General features: G+C 48.1%; 3 protein-coding genes across 13 annotated transcripts in view; 1 reads left to right on the forward strand and 2 right to left on the reverse strand.

The window, feature by feature from the left end:
• Window positions 1–335: 335 nt before the first annotated feature.
• Window positions 336–8,759, reverse strand: PRPF4 (pre-mRNA splicing tri-snRNP complex factor PRPF4). The gene is made up of 14 exons (XM_075054899.1): window positions 8,616–8,759; window positions 7,645–7,822; window positions 7,252–7,438; window positions 6,949–7,036; window positions 6,084–6,163; window positions 5,723–5,816; window positions 4,803–4,897; window positions 4,430–4,488; window positions 3,668–3,791; window positions 2,383–2,472; window positions 1,230–1,352; window positions 965–1,072; window positions 760–878; window positions 336–578 (listed from the first exon to the last, which is right to left on the reverse strand). The coding sequence occupies exons 1-14, from the start codon at window positions 8,685–8,687 to the stop codon at window positions 385–387; spliced, it is 1,611 nt and encodes a 536-aa protein (XP_074911000.1). The 5' UTR covers window positions 8,688–8,759; the 3' UTR covers window positions 336–384.
• Window positions 8,760–8,988: 229 nt separating this feature from the next.
• CDC26 (cell division cycle 26) lies at window positions 8,989–9,634 on the forward strand. The gene is made up of 2 exons (XM_075054901.1): window positions 8,989–9,177; window positions 9,265–9,634. Exons 1-2 carry the CDS (start codon window positions 9,097–9,099, stop codon window positions 9,448–9,450), a joined length of 267 nt encoding a protein of 88 aa, XP_074911002.1. The 5' UTR covers window positions 8,989–9,096; the 3' UTR covers window positions 9,451–9,634.
• Window positions 9,635–11,615: 1,981 nt separating this feature from the next.
• Window positions 11,616–15,642, reverse strand: part of SLC31A1 (solute carrier family 31 member 1) — a 29,204-nt gene continuing 25,177 nt past the window's right edge. For all 11 annotated transcript variants that reach the window (XM_075054839.1, XM_075054838.1, XM_075054837.1 and 8 more), the window contains one exon: window positions 11,616–15,585. In XM_075054839.1, the coding sequence (XP_074910940.1) occupies window positions 15,384–15,585 (202 nt within the window). In that variant the 3' untranslated portion in view covers window positions 11,616–15,383. The remainder of the gene's footprint in view (window positions 15,586–15,642) is intronic.

Genomic DNA, 15,642 nt, shown 5'->3' on the forward strand with positions numbered 1-15,642 from the left:
ACAGAGGCTAAACACCACACCAAAGACGAGGTGTTGTGTGGCTACCTACAAGTGTTTGAAAAAGACTGGAGAAAATCTGGGAGCCTAACTTGGAAGGGAAGGTGAATGCAGATGGAACATCTCCAAATTACAGCAGACAGCAGTACCTGCAGTATAAAAACAGTCCTAAGAAGTGGAAAAACATCACCCAAGATTTGACTCCAGCTAAGCCCTGGCAAACTCAGGTGCTTCAAAACCACCTCAACCCAAGACCAGCCAGTGACTACAGCTGCCATAATGCCTGTTGCAGTAGCTGATTCCTTTTTTTTCTTTAATATAAAAAAAGCAAGTCTTAGTTCAAAGCCATTAACGTCTCTGTTCCAGTTCATCAGCAGCACCTCTGAGCTACTCTGCTGTCCACAACTTGAAGGTTCTGTCATAGGAGCAGGTCGCTATCAGCTGGCCGTCAAGGGAGATATCCAGTCCCATCACCTTTCCCTCGTGACCAGCCAGCGTTTTCAAAGGGGACCAGCCAGGGTGAGTCCAGATCTTTGCGGTGTTGTCGTAAGCGCCCGTGAGCAGGAAGTTACCATGATTGGCTGCAGTAGAGGATGAGAAAAAAGGGAGAAGTGAGATTTGCAAATAAAAACATGACAGATCTTCTACCGCTAACTAGTACAGGCCTTCTTGACCTGAAGATGTGTTTTTGAGTTGCCCCAGCCCCTGCCACCTCAGCTCAGGAGAGGCAGGGACAAGGAACATCAGATAGAAGGTACTTACGTTCAAATTTCACCCCGGTCACCAGGTTCTGATGGGCTGGAATGGTGTAGATGCACTTCCTCTGGCGGAGGTCCCATACCTTGCAAGTATTGTCACCACTGCCAGTTGCAACATGGTATCTGCCCAAGGGTGGAGGAAGAACATGTTGTGGAGAGCTGGGGTTTGTACTGAGCTCCCACATAAAGCATGCAAGTTATTTTCTTACCCATTTGGGGAGAAGTTAACCCCGTAGATCTCCTTCAGGTGGCCTTCTAGAAACATGATACAGCGTCCCGTGCGCAAGTCCCACACCCGGCCAAAAGCATCCAGTCCACTAGGAAGAGAGAACCCAAGCAATACCCATCAGAGGCTTCAGCAACTGCCAGAGTACGCTCAGCCTCACCAGCAGAAATCACTGGGGCACTTGGCATCAGTCAGCAACAAAACCTTGATACCATTTCGCATCCAGTCCTGACGAAAAGCAGACTCACCCAGTCCCAGCGAGAGACCCATCTGTGTGAAAGGCAATGTCATAGACCCCTTTGCTGTGCCCCTCCTGATGGAGAATCTCTTCCTGAGCTTCCAAGTCCCACAAGCGCCATGAGTGATCATAGCTGTAAAAACAAAGTATTTGTCCAACTAAATGTATCTCCAAGGAGAATAACGGGATATTTCACTAACTCTGTGGGCATTTTATTTCCAGCTGGAGACCAATAGGGTCTCACATGACAGGCAGAGAAAGGAATCCCAATGACTAGCTGTTATTTACATTGCAACAGCCCAGCTGTTGTCAAGAATCATAGAATGGTTTGGGTTGGAAGGGACCTTAAAAGATCATGTAGTTCCAACCCCCCTGCCGTGGGCAGGGACACCTTCCACTAGACCAGGTTGCTCAAAGTCCCATCCAACCTGGCCTTGAACACTTCCAGGTATGGGGCATCCACAACTTCTCTGGGCAACCTGTTCTGGTGCCTTACCACCCTCACAGTGAAGATTTTTTTTCCTAATATCTGATTTAAATTCACCCAACCTATATCTACCCTCTTGCAGTTTAAAACTGTTACCCTTCATCCTATCACTATACTCCCTGTTAAAGAGTGCCTCCCCATCTTTCCTGTAGGCCCCTTTAGGTACTGGAAGGCTGCTATAAGGTCTCCCTGGAGCCTTCTCTTCTCCAGGCTGAACAACCCCAACTCTCTCAGCCTGTCTTCACAGGAGAGGTGTTCCAGCTCTCTGATCACTTTTGTGGCCCTCCTCTGGACTCACTCCAACAGGTCCTTCTTATATTCGGGGCCCCAGATCTGAATGTAGTACTCTAGGTGGGGTCTCACCAGAGGGTAGTAGAGGGAGAATCACCTCCCTCGACCTGCTGGTCATGCTTCTTTTGACACAGTCCAGAATGTGATTGGCCTTCTGGGCTGCGAGTGCACATTGCTGGCTCATATTCAGTTTTTCATCCACTAACACCTCCAAGTCCTTCTCCGCAGGGCTGCTCTCAACCCACTCATCGCCCAGCCTGTATCTGTGTTTGGGGTCAATGTTTGCCTGCACTGGGCTCCTCTGTGGACAAGTAATGGTACCCACTGGGCTACCAGCTAGACAGCTAATGGTAATATCTTAAAGCAAATAACTACATCTCCATACCAGGTAGTACCCAGGAACCTCCCAGACGGGTGCCACATTACACGTGCCACTCTCATGCTGTGTCCTTCAATATCTGCCACCGGTTCATCACTGAAAAATAGAAACAAAAATCATCAGACACTGGTCAGAGGTGGCTGGCTCTCGCCAGGCCTTTACAAACATTATGATTACAGCAAAAGATCTGCTAATTAAATGCAAGCCAGACAGGAACATCAGAGTTTTAACTAATGACTCTGAATTCTGCCTTTTGTTCACACAAAAGGACTAAAGCCCCAGGTGAAACCCCTTTCTCCACACTCATGTTGGTTATAAAGTTCTCTTGGGATAATTATTGTTATTATTCCTGAAAATTAACAAGGCCCTTGTCATTAGCAATTTGAAAGCACAGAAAGAAAACTACCTGAATTGCAGGGAGTTTTACTGTGACTACACAGAACACATCCTGAACTACAGCAAATCCTGCTATTCTGAAGAACTGCAAGGAGGCAGGATAGAGTGAGTATTTATTCTCCCAGAATTACAGGCAGCAGATCAGTAGCCTTCAGCAGAAGACCTGAAGAGCATTTAGTTTCTTTCCAACTGGCTAACTAAAGGATGTGGTCACATGAGACTAATAAGCAACCTGTCCCTTTGCACAGATATGCTTCTGCAATTAGAAACAGTGACTTTCAGCTAAGGATAAACAACTGCGGATCTCAGAGCTGCCTGCCTCTTCCTGAGGTGCACTGCAGGGCTCCAGTTTTCAAACACAGCCGATGCTAGGGCTTGGTATTTACACTGTTCTCTTCTTCACAAGCTTGAGATAGATGCTGTGCATCTTCCAAAACTACACTGTGCAATGATAGAGCCACTTGTTTTTATTACAGGCTGAAGCTTTTGTGCATGGTCACGTATATGGTTAGCCCCTCTCCAAATACTGGTGCTTTCCAATAACTCAGAAGTTCATTTCTTAATATCCAAGAGAGGAAATTTTCTCCTAAATGAAAGGTTAGAATAAAACAATCTCCAAATCTTCCATCCATCACCCAAAGCAGTTGACCAACGCCCAGCGGCAATTCTGACTTAACTCTTTTCAGACAATTTCCCCTCACCTTGATTCCCCTAATCAGGGTGATCTCTTTTCCTGCTGAAGAAGGTGGCACATACTGAGGCCAGGAATTGCACTGGTATAACTACAAGAAAAGGTTATATTTGCAGGAGGATGGTAAATGTCCAATGTTTAGTAACAAAAAATAAATCCCAAAACAACAATGTTGCAGCTGTGCATGTCTGGTATCATTCTGACCTTTCAAGGCTCCAGAGTTTGACAGAACCATCAGCTGCACACGAGGCCAGGTTAACGTCCTTCTTGTCTAGGGAGACAGTGGCTTTGGGATGGAAGACTATTGCTCCTACATTGGTGTTATGTCCTTAAGAGAAAGGAAAATCAAAATTCATAATCTGCCACGTGATCTGGGCCAATTCTTCAGAAAAGCAGCATTTCTTTGTTACTAATTAGTCAGGTACCAGTGAACACTTTCACTGTGTCCTCCCATGTTGGGTGAAGTTGTATTGTAACTACCAGACGTATCTGTCCTGCAAACAGGTAAACTGCACTTCCAGTAGCACCCACTGAAGAGTATCAAACACCAAGGTTTGTAACCCTCAAAATGTAGTGAAAATTCAACATATGAATCAAGAGATTTGACGTCACATTTACATTTAGTCAAAGTTGTGACCACTGTTCAAAGAATCTCACTGCTGTTAAGTGACCTGGCCAAAAATGCTGATATTTGGCTCAAAATAACGCAAACCAGGTTTTGAAACAAAACAAAACACCATTCAGAAACAACAAACTTGGGTCTTAGCTCTAAGAGAAAGGCCAGGACCTCCTCTTGATTATCTGGCATGTGCACATGCTCCACAAGCCTGACTAATGCTCTCAATAGGATAAAATCTGCCCAAAGAATACTACATTTTGAGTCACAAAGTAATTCAGATACGGGAACTCAACCCAGAGAAGAACAAAAGAACTAAGCAAAGAGTCTTGGTGAAAGTCGCTCTCTACCTCGTAAGGTGTGAACAAGGTTGCAGTCAGGCACGGACCAGAGCTTGCACAATCCGCTCCTGTTGAAGACAAGAAATAGGTGTCAGAGTAGACAGGAACGTCAAAGAACAGATCAAACACAGAGCTGCAAAACCACCCTGGGGTGTTCTGCAATGGCTAAAATACCAATACACTTTGGGCAACCAGCCATAGGAACTAATGGACTCAGACTGAAATCTCTGCTAAGCTCTAAAATGAAGCAGAGAGAGTTCAGAATAGGAGGAAAAAACATTTCTGAACCCTCATGATTCACAAGCCTCTAACAACATCTCTCTCCTTCACTTCTGCTGTGCTCTCCCAGCCCCTAAAGCAACTGCTGTAAAAGAAAACTTACCAACAGGCAGTAGCAAGGAGTTTGGAATTGGGGCTGAAATGGCAGTAGGACAGTGGGCGATCGTCTCCAATCTGACTGCAGAAGTTATTCAAAGACTGTAACCAAATAAAAGGAAAACAATAAATGAATAAAGTACAAACAACCTAAAGAAAGCCCCAGCCAAAGACTGAGGTGAAGGAGGCAAATATACACAGGAGGAGGCAGATGCCTTTGGAAAGTCACTTTCAAAGGGAGGAGTTGCCTCAGAGCCACGCTGCTTTGCAACTGTGGTTTTGACAGAGAACTTACTGTAGTTTTGGCCTCTTTCTACAACTCGTCCAATGAATGCAACCCGACAGACTAGGGCAGGCAGCGTGCTGCGCTTAGGGGAGAAACAAATCTTCTGGCAGCTAATGCTTCTGGGTGGAAGCAGGATTAGAGTGGCAGCACACTGTGTGCTTGAGCCTCTCTGTTCGGTTAAGCTGGGAATTTGACTTAGCATGCTGGAACAGTGCATCTCAGAGTCATCTAAAACATGTTTTGCATTACTGCGTTGGTTATTATTTGCCTTGGTTTTATGCACTAGCGACCATTGTACAGGAAGAGGAAAGTCAGCAGTCCCTTCCTAGCCAGCTAAACCTGTGACAAAACCAGGAATAAATTTCTTTAGCTTCACAGGCAAGTGGCAAGGCAATGCAGGGATGTCTCTTTATCCCTCTGCCATGCAAGGCAACAACTAAAGTACGTTTCTCTGAATCACTGAAGAAGGAGTTAGAACATGCTTTATGGATACCACCAGGAAAGAGAGAAAAAGCAGAGCTTTCCAACAGATGACAGTGCAGAGAACTACATGCACCTGGACAGCAGCTCCGGGCAGCTGATCTCTTTGGAGGATCAGCAAAAAGTTGTAAAAACAGCAGCTGAGCAGCTGCTCAACCTACTCGCAGGGATTTGTGTAGCTCCTGCCTCTGTGATGTTCTGGTTGCCTCTGGAATCTCTTTGAGCAGCCGGGCTTCTTCTAGCCGCTTCACTGCCCTGTGAAGAGGAAAGGTGGAGTAACAAGCCCCTACATTTTCCCTGCCCTGATGCCAGAAACAGGCCTTTCCCCCCTCTTCTCCCAAACTGGGCTAATGCTACAGTCAGTCACCAACAACTGAAGCCCTAAGGTCACTGGACTTATCTACCAGTGTATGTCCCCCATTCCTTTGATCTCAAATTTCCTGCACTACCTGCAGTGGGATTAGTTGCTGGATTTTACAAAAGGTTTCATTTGCCTCCTTCATTTGTACTGTTTTGTCTCACCTGGGGAGTGAGTAGTTAGCAAGCCACAGCCTCGCTGTTTTCAGACTGCGTGGTCCTTCGTGGTACCAGGTTTGCTGATACTGTAAGAAAAAGAACAAACCAAAGTAAAAGCTACTGGAATACTGCTCTTCCATTCAGTTACCTTAGATGACGTCCTCTTAGTACATAAGTGCCACCACAGCATTTGGTCTTAAATCTTGCTGTGTTAAGGCCTCTTCTTAATGGCATTTTGCATAACTATAAGCCCTAGAAAAAGGGATTCAGAGACACCAAACTCTCTGCCTTATAGATCAGATCCTGACGTACTGCCATTTCACTTGAGAATATTCCAGTTGAACACTAACTCATTTTTACTTGATAACGTACAGCTCCCTCCTTCCCAGTAAAAAGAAAGCCCAGAGCTGCAGAAATTGTCCTTATTTCTTAAAATAACCCACAAAAATAATAAGGAAAAAATGGACTCAGAAAAAGATGGGAGAAGCAGAAAGAAATAAGAATCAAAGGCAGAAACAGATGCAGTAGCAGGAACTTATTTTTTTCTTCCCAAGTAGGAAGACAAACAACAATAAAGGACTTACTATACTAAGTAACAGTACAAACATCCAAGCTCCTGTTTTATATGCTGTCTGCAGCATAGAATTTGGCCTGCAGTACAAGCCAGACTTAATGCTCCTGACTTAGATAATACATTGTCATAGTTTTGCTAAAACAGGCAACACAGAAGGCACATGAAGGGATGACATGAGAATCCACAGACTGACCAAAACCAGGAGTCCTGCACATAGCAGAGACCATCAAAGTAAGGTATCTTGAAGGGTATCATACATATCTCCCTCAGCCCTTAGAGAACAAGAGAGACCATTACCTCTTCTTTGGACTTTTTAGACCTGTCGTCATCTTTCCTGGTCTTTTTTAATGCGTCTGTGCCAACCACCGAAAGGATATTTCTTAATCTGGAAAGAAACACATTAAGTCGTATTCACTCAGTGAATTCTCAGCTAACCTAACACATCACTGTCAGCCATTCTTTCTTTGTTAGCACTCTTGCTGCATTGTAATGAAGCACCACTGCCCGCCAGCACTCGTTGCACCCCAACTACAAGGAAAATGTCAGGAATTTGATAAACTGAGGGCTCCCAGTTTGCAACACTCAGGGCAGACACAGCACCTCTCCCTCCTTTCTGCAGGACCTTCTCCAAAGAGCGTGATGGGCTCCCCAAGTGCTCGCAAACAGGCTTTCACTTCAGAGTCATCAGTGGACACATTGATTTGCCGGGCTCTCTTCCTGCGCTCAAACTCAGCCAGCACTTCCGCCTGCCGCTCACTCATATGGTCTTCGAGATCAAAGACCTCACCTGAACGAAAAATGAAACTGTTAGATTGAAAACAACAATTGGATGAGAGATCCCTCTCAAACAGGAAGATCTAACGAAAGAGCCAACAGTCCAGGCACCAGTCTCACGTTTTTTACTTTAAATTATGCTCAAAGTTGATCAAAGACTTTTGAAAGTGTCACATTCCAGAGTGAGACAGAAAAAAAAAGGTGGTTAAACATTCTCACCGCTGCTTATGTTGATGTTGCCAGCCTCGATTGCAGCTTTCATCCCTTCTTTTCCCAGCAGCCCTGATTCTCCTTTTGCCAGACGCTCCCTTTCCTTCTCCTCCAGACTGCCATAAAAGATGGGGGCTCTCTTGGGTGGAGGAGCATCGCTCTCTTCTGCGGGCTTGCTCTTTGTGGCCTAGAAGGTAAAGGCAGAATTTTAAGTGTCTTTTGGCTAAAAAGAAGACAACAAACAGCTTGGCTGCGCAAGAAAGCGCTGCTTTGCTAGAGAAAGTTTGTACATACATCATGAAAAGAGCTGAAATTGTATGTGAGGTGTTAATCTTGGACAGTGAGGCTATGCCCCAAGTGCAAAGATCAAAAGTAAAATGCCACAGTAAACACTTTGCTTAAACTAGACTGTGTTGTCTTTCGTTCCTTTCTTATCTGCTCGGACCTCATTTTTAAGGCTCTTGGGGTTTTTTTGGGGGGGGGGGTGGGTGTGTGTTTTTTTTTTAATGTTTAAAAAAAAAAAAAAAAGACTTTAGAAGATGAAGCTTTTCCTAATCTTGCTGAACAATCCCCAGAAAAGGCACGAGCAATACCGCTGGCCAGCACTCGGTGCCCTTGCTGGAAAGCTGAGGGAGACGGAAGGCAAGCAGCCCCTTCCTCCCAAGAGAGAAGCGTTACAACAGACCTTCCAAGAAAAAATAAAGAATTCTGGAAAAAGGCGGGGAAACACCGTAAACGCTCCGGTCGCGGCCCTCTGAATGGCTCCGGTGTCACCGACAGCAGGGGGGTGCCTCCCCACGCCGGGACCTCTCCGCCACGGCAACCCCCACACGCCCAAAAGCAAACGCGAGCCCCCGGGTCGGCCTGCGGCCTCTCCCCACTCCTCCGGGCCGGTACCACCCCCGTCCAGGTAACGGGGCCCAGAGACGTCCCCCCTCTCACTCCGTCCCCGTCGTCGTCCCCCCCTCCCAGACGCACACCTCCGCAGGCGCGGGAGCCCGCACGGCGGGCCGGGCGCCGCCGCGCGCCGCTGGTGCCCGCGTGGAGGCCATGACGGCCGCGCACCGGGAGGGGAAACGAGGCCAGGCACCAAGCCGCCGCGCACGGCCTCCGCAGCCTCACAACCGCTTCCGGGGGACGCGGGGCACGCCGGGAGGCGCGGTGCCCGTTGGCAGCTGGACGCGCGGGGCACGCCGGGAGGTGTGGCCCGGGGAAGGGACGCGGAGCACGCCGGGAGGCGCGGTGCCCGTTAGCGGCAAGGCGCGCGGGGCACGCCGGGAGGTGTGGCCCGGGGAAGGGACGCGGAGCACGCCGGGAGGCGCGGTGCCCGTTAGCGGCAAGGCGCGCGGGGCACGCCGGGAGGTGTGGCCCGGGGAGCGGGGCGTGCCGGGAGGCGCGGTGCCCGGGCGGGCTCGGCCCTTGCCCGCCGGCGGCTGAGAGGCGGAGCGGCGGCGGGTCGCGATGCTGCGGAGAAAACCGACGCGGCTGGAGCTGAAGCTGGACGACATCGAGGAGTTCGAGAGCATCCGGAAGGACCTGGAGGTGCGAGCGGGGCCGGCCGCGGCCGCCCCCGGGGGGCCTGTCTCCCCCCGCCCGGCAGCGCCCTGACGCGGCCCTTTTGCCCCGCAGAGCCGCAAGAAGCAGCGGGAGGACGCGGAGGTGGCGGCGGCCGGCGAGGAGGCGGCGGCGGCGGCGGCCATCGCGCTGGGCGCCGACCACAAGAGCCGGGAGCAGATCATCAATGACCGCATCGGCTACAAGCCGCAGCCCAAGGCCGGCGGCCGCGCCGCCCACTTCGGCACCTTCGAGTTCTAGCGGCGGGGGCGGCCCGGCCGACAGGGAGACGGTGCCCGGGGAGCCGCCAGGTCCCCCTCGCCAGCCGGGAGAGGCCCCCAGGCCGGCGGGGACGGGCCTTTCCCTCCCTCCTTTTTGCTGTTTTCTTTGGTTGGGGTTTTTTTTTTCTTTTTAAGTTTGTCTGGTTAACATGCCCGTGAACGCCCCTTGGCTAAGTGTTTTGTTTTAAATAAATATGTCTCTTTTTTAAAAAAAAAAAAAAGGTCACACGAGCTGCTTTAAATGCCTGTGGAGACCGTGCAGGCAGGGATGGAAACCCTGAGCCCACCGGTGTTTCCTTCACCTGTGTGCACCCCGATACAACGGAGAGGTAAAACACTGCCTCTGCGGAAGGATCTTCTGGGCATCTCTTGACTTAGTAATCTTAAAAATGGAGACATAGAATGTGTTAATTTAAACCTTTAGCCCTATAAGTTGCCAACCCCACTAAGGAGAAGGCATTGGGGAGCCTCAGGTTAGTGTTTTACAGGCCTGTGTGAATAAAGGCAGTGGGTGTCCCAGGCAATGCTTCCCCGAGACACTGCTCTGTCATTTCCCAGGAAGGCCAGGAAAGAAGCCCCCCATGTCCGTTAAAGCCACCTAGTCCCACATGTTTCACAGAGATGGGTGTGCAGCTAGGACGTGGATTGGGCCCTTAGCAGGGAACAGCTACAAACCTGGATGCAGTAAAATGTCCTGGGCACGCAGACATGGAACAGTATCCCATGTTTCCTGATGGAGCAGGTTTTCCTCTACACTTAGCACTTCCATTCAGCCCTGGGGAGTGCGTCACCCCAGCTGTGCCAGTTTGTCATTTCAGGTAGCTGCCAGCAATGTTTGTTGCATGGATCAAAGGTCACCAAGTATTTCCTTATAGATGGTGTCACATAAAAATCAGGTGGATTGATTTCTGACAGACTAACCAGCCCATACCTGGATTTACAACAGTGATTTGTACTGCCGTCAGCTGGCTGGGCACATAATGGAAGGTGAGATAATGCAGAGCCCCAGAAAGGAGGAGTCTAGCATGCAGTGAGGTGACCTGAATGAACCAAGTTCTGAAAACCAAAGCAGCTTGTTGATGTTTAAGTCTGCTGCCTCCAGCCTGGGGAAAGAGGCAGAGCAGGGTGCCAACAGCCCTGAGGCCTGCACCAGAATTCAGAGAATGGGACTGGAGGCTCTCTGCTCCTGGCTGGGACTGTTCTATACCACCTTCCAGCACAGCAACCAGTTACATTTTCCAGTGTCTCAAGCAATGCTCCAAACCGGACTTGTTAAATCCATGCTTCATCTGTTGTAGGTGCATCACATTTCAGGTCAGGCTGTACAGAACATAAAATGTTTCAAGCTGTCCATCAAACTGAAAAGAGACACAGTCTGGCCTAGAGCAGAGCTGCTTTTCCAGTCTAACACCACATAAAATTATCAGGGATCACTCTGCTATTCAGGCATTCCCAGTCCTGCCCCAGGCCTGACAGGGAAACATCTTGGGACATTCCAGATGTCCTTCAGTTGCACAGGGGAAGAAAAACCAACCCAGGCCCTCATTTGTCTTGCATGGATGAGCACAATCTAGAGTAAAACTCTAGGAGGGAGACTGGTATTCCGTACTGCACACAGACACCTTCCATGCGCCAAGGGGGCTCATTATTACAGCTCCGTAAAACTCTTGGCCTTTAACCCCTCCCTCTGTAGGGGAAAGCAGAGCTGGGAAGCACCAATTCCTCTCTCCATCTCAGCCTTCTCCACACTCTGCAAAGCATAACTGGACTGAAACAAACAGCAATTCATGCAGCAGTGACTTCCCATGTTCCCCTTCCAGCAGCTTCAGGGTTTATTGCTCACGGTGGGGGCAGGCCCAGAGGACGCTGCTCCTCACTCCCATCCCCAGCCACCTGAAAATGGACACTCAGGCCCTGCTGCTCACTCACACCATCACAGCAGGCACAGAAGAGTCATGCCAGAGAAAAGAGGCTGGGGAAGGCCAGGCTGGAGTTGTCTGGCTGCAGGGCCTCTTGCTAATAAAAGCAGGCACTTACTCTTGGAGTCACTTCCTGAACACTGCAGTAAGAGCCGCCAGCCTCCACTTCAGCTGCAGTCTCTGCATTGAGGGTTGTTTCCAAAACACACATCCACCACAGTAAAATGCAATCTATTTTATTGGTTAATTATATACAGGAGATTCTTGATATTCACAGTAATATTAGACAAGTTACCTCCACAAAGAGCAAGAGTAAAACCAAAAATGACAGTCCGCTGTAAACAAAACTAAAAATCCTGTTGGATTTGGTGGGACTGGCTCCAAACTGAAAAGGCACTCAAAGGAAAACAACAAAAGCCAGCTGATGAACACAGGCTGGATACTTAGTGCACTTCTTCCAAGATGATAATCAAGAGGCACAGCATGTGGAGACCAAACATCAGGGTACAAAGACACAGGACATCACATTCCAAGCATGCTACATGTGTGTTGACATATGAATTTAACTGACTCAAGTCTCATAACATCAGAGTCCTCACCTCCCTCTGAGCACTACTTAATGTGAGTTCAGTGTTACCAGGACAACTTTAAATACAGCCAGCAGAAAGGCTGGGACTGTACCAAAAGCAGTCAGTAGAAGTCATCAGTAGGGAAGCCAGGTTTTTCTCCGACTCTGGCAAAGCACACAGCAACCTGGGCCAAGAACATGGCAGCTGGTGGCCTCTGGGGACCAGGGGGAGGCTGGGACACAGGGAGGTAGGTGGCTTCTCTGGATTGTCAATATTGAACCAGAAGAAAGCATGGCCAAAGCTGGCAGGGAGACAAGGACTGGAAACGTCCCTTTCTCAGTTGTGCCTCACTGCATCAGTGAGCTCCAAAGCAGACAGGACACAGCCCTCCATCTTCTCTCCTTAACCACCTTCCCTTCAGATCTTCCCTTGTGCTCTGCTCCCCAAAGCCCAGCCTGGGCTCCCATTTCTGACTTGGGTACAGCCAACTGCTCAAACCATCATTCTTACAGGCTGCTGGAAGGTAGCTGGGGCGCTTGCTAGACACTTGGGAGACTTCTGTCCAGGTTCCTGCTCCCCAAGTGACCACTGCTAGGTCAGCATCACTTCCCTCTCTGCACACTGGAGAAAGCTGTGTGCCCTCTCTCGTATAAGCATGGGCAGGAGATGACCCTTTGTAGACAGAGGTACTCGTCCTCAGGGGGAACCAGCTTCAAGGCCAAGATGCTACACATAGAATGAAGCAGAAAAGCTAACAAGAGAACCAAATTTATATTGTAAAAGCTACAGCTATTGCCTAATCTCCAAGTCATCCATCTCTGATCACTTGAATCAGAGAATTAAAGTCTGGTCACTTGAATACAGGACAGGTGGCTAAAAGGTGGTAACAAGAACATCAGGCCAAGCAGAGGTTCTGTTTTAGAGAAAGACACAGCAAGAGGTATATGAAGTAACTAGTGTCATCACGCAAAGCCACTCATAACTATACCCTATAATCAGACATCCCTGTAATGGCAACAACTCCAGCTGGTTCAAGAAAAGCTGATGAGAGTGGTGTTGGCAATGTCAGCTCTGAACTCCTCAAGGGATCAAGCCCCTGCAGTGTAAAGCTTTCAAAACATAAACAACCGTCTCCAGCACTTAATTGCTTCAATTTTGTCTGACAAACACTTAAGATTTCCTCACAGCTCTCTCGCAGGGATCAGAAGGGTCTGTTTTCCACTCTCACAGAGGGGCATGATTGCTTTGAGGGCACATAAGATTTTTACCTTTGTGACAGATGCAGAGAGAGGGCATCGGTATGTCCTTCTGCAGTCTGTTGCAGACGTAACTACCTTCAAAGATCAGACTGGGGAAGATCTTTTCCTATCTCCCATCAAGAGGTGGCTAGAATTTTTCCATGAAAATAACTTTGCCTTTTTCACCCAGATGCAAATTTGCTACAGAAAAAAGCTCTTTAGAAGCCTAAGCCTGCTTTTAACTCATCTCGTTTTATTCTGTATTTGCACTGCCCAAAGAAAACAGGATGTCCAAATAAATAGCTGGCATCAACCCAGGACAGTTGACTGTACGTGGTGCAATTCAAGATCCTGGTAGCAGTAGTAACAGATTTCCTGCTGCCTTTCAAAGAGGGTGGTAGGGCGAGGGTGGGCTCTGTGCTGATGTAGTAGCACCAGCACCACGAAGAACGCACATACACAGGGATGGCCCTCGCCCTGTAAGGCTTACGGGCTAAAGAAATGTAATTCCTCTTCACAAAGATCAGCCTTTCTTACACAGCTACTGCTAACAGTGTGACTAGTAGCAACTCCAGAGAAAAAACTGCTACTGCATGTGCCCAGATACTCTCATCTCAAAAGGACTCCCTGTTCTCATGGCACATCCCAGACATCAGTCCCAGTCTGAAAGCGGTGCCTGTTTTTCAGTGCCCTTCTGAAAATCCCATCATCTTCCCTTTCAGCCAGTTACAGGCATAAATTGGGCATGCTGAGTAGAATGAAGACTCCAGCTTTGCACCATACTCTGCACAAAATTCCCTACAACAATAAAGCAGTTTAATAATGAAGTGCTAAACCAAAACTGCTCCCTAGAAAGCCCGAAGCATGTTCTGGGCATCACACATGCAGGAAGCTGGTTTTGCCTGTGTCACAGCCTGTCTTGCCTGTGAAATGCGTAGAGCTCACAGCACTGAACAGGAAGTTCTTTACTGCACTGCAATACTTGTCAATCACTGGCACTGGTAACTCTTGCACCTCCAAGCTAACACGGTCACAGCATGATTATTAAGACAAAGAGCAGTCATCTGGGTCAGGAATACTTTTTCATCAGCCTAAGGTGCTTCTAATTTCACCTGAGAAGAGACTGAAGGCTGCTTTAGTTCTATCTTTTCCTTCTTCTCTTGCCAAATCTCTCCTTTACAGGAACACGGTTGTTTTACTTCTCTCATCTCAATCAAGGAATGCCCTCAGACATTGTAACCTCTAGTGTCATGAAATCATTATTTAGCTCTTGCCTCGTTTACAGAGCTATTTTTAGTAAACCAAAAGTCTAGCTCTAGATCCATCCAGGTGCAATTCAACATGAAGTAAATGCAGGTTCAATGGTTTATTTAAAATCTTTTTTCCCTGTAAAAACGCAAATGTTGTCCTGCATCTACTCCATATATTTCCATGACCAGGAAGAGAAAGCAGCCAAACCCAAATATTATCACTTGAAGCTGAGTAAAGCTGCTGGATACATCAGAAGATTAACAACACTCATCATGCTCTGATGGGCTTGGAGGACAGACTCATCTGGAACCTCTCTGAAGCACATGGGTCACATAAATTTATGTCAAAGTACTCCCTTGCCAGGGCACACCTGAGCATGTCTGATGTGCAGCACCAAATCTTCCTCAGAGGCTGACTCCTTCTGCATCAGAAGGTGTCACTGGCCCCAAAATCCAGGGAGATCTCCTCCCCTGGCACTATGTACATATTGAAAAAAAAGTAAGATTAAAATAGCCATTTGTGCACGTAGGCTCTATTGGCAACTTTGATCTTTACCTACTGTTCATAAAACCCTCACAGATAAGCATTTGCAATTTAAAAATAAAATGGTTTTTGTTTGTTTGTTTTAGAGAATAATTTCTACACTTCTGTCAGCCAACTAATTTCAATCACAGCATAATCTAAGAATAAAGCATATCCTAGCCAAGAATGGCTACCACGGCACCCTCAAGAGCCAACCCTGCTGCCAGCCTGCAGCAAGGCGGAGCAGCATATCCCAACTCCTCACATCCCTACACCCCAGCTAGGAATTTGTGGTGAATTCCAGTTGATTTTCTTTATATTGTTTGTCTTTCAGCTTAGGAATGATCCAGTCCTTGTGATGGCTGCACTTCAAGAGAGCAGTGGGGTGGAGAGGCTTCTGGGCAGCATCCAGTGTTAATGGCAGTGCTCCGTGATGTCCACAACAACTGCCTTTTTCCAGCTGAAGAAGAAATAGCCCGTTCCTGCCCCTGCTGCCACAGCTATGCAGAGGTATCCATTGTACGTCATGAAGATCAACATGAGGAAGTAACTGACTACGACTTGAATGATGTGCAGTACAGTCTGCAGAAGGTGAGGGAAACTCAGCATCTGCTGCCTGAGAACACAAAACCCAAAGAATAGTCAGCATCCATGAGACACAGGCTGCAAAACG

Source organism: Buteo buteo, chromosome 23 (genome assembly GCF_964188355.1).
Source record: "Buteo buteo chromosome 23, bButBut1.hap1.1, whole genome shotgun sequence".
Classification (NCBI taxonomy): Eukaryota; Metazoa; Chordata; class Aves; order Accipitriformes; family Accipitridae; genus Buteo; species Buteo buteo.

Bases quoted from the DNA above. Each gene is read 5' to 3' on its own strand.
- PRPF4 (XM_075054899.1), bottom strand. From the start codon at position 8,687: ATGGCCTCCACGCGGGCACCAGCGGCGCGCGGCGGCGCCCGGCCCGCC. The intron at 7,439-7,644 runs GTGAGAATGTTT...TTTTTCGTTCAG, and splicing joins CAACATCAACATAAGCAGCG to GTGAGGTCTTTGATCTCGAA. The intron at 3,792-4,429 runs GTAGAGAGCGAC...CTTTCTCTTAAG, and splicing joins CCTTGTTCACACCTTACGAG to GACATAACACCAATGTAGGA.
- CDC26 (XM_075054901.1), top strand. From the start codon at position 9,097: ATGCTGCGGAGAAAACCGACGCGGCTGGAGCTGAAGCTGGACGACATC. The intron at 9,178-9,264 runs GTGCGAGCGGGG...TTTGCCCCGCAG, and splicing joins GCATCCGGAAGGACCTGGAG to AGCCGCAAGAAGCAGCGGGA.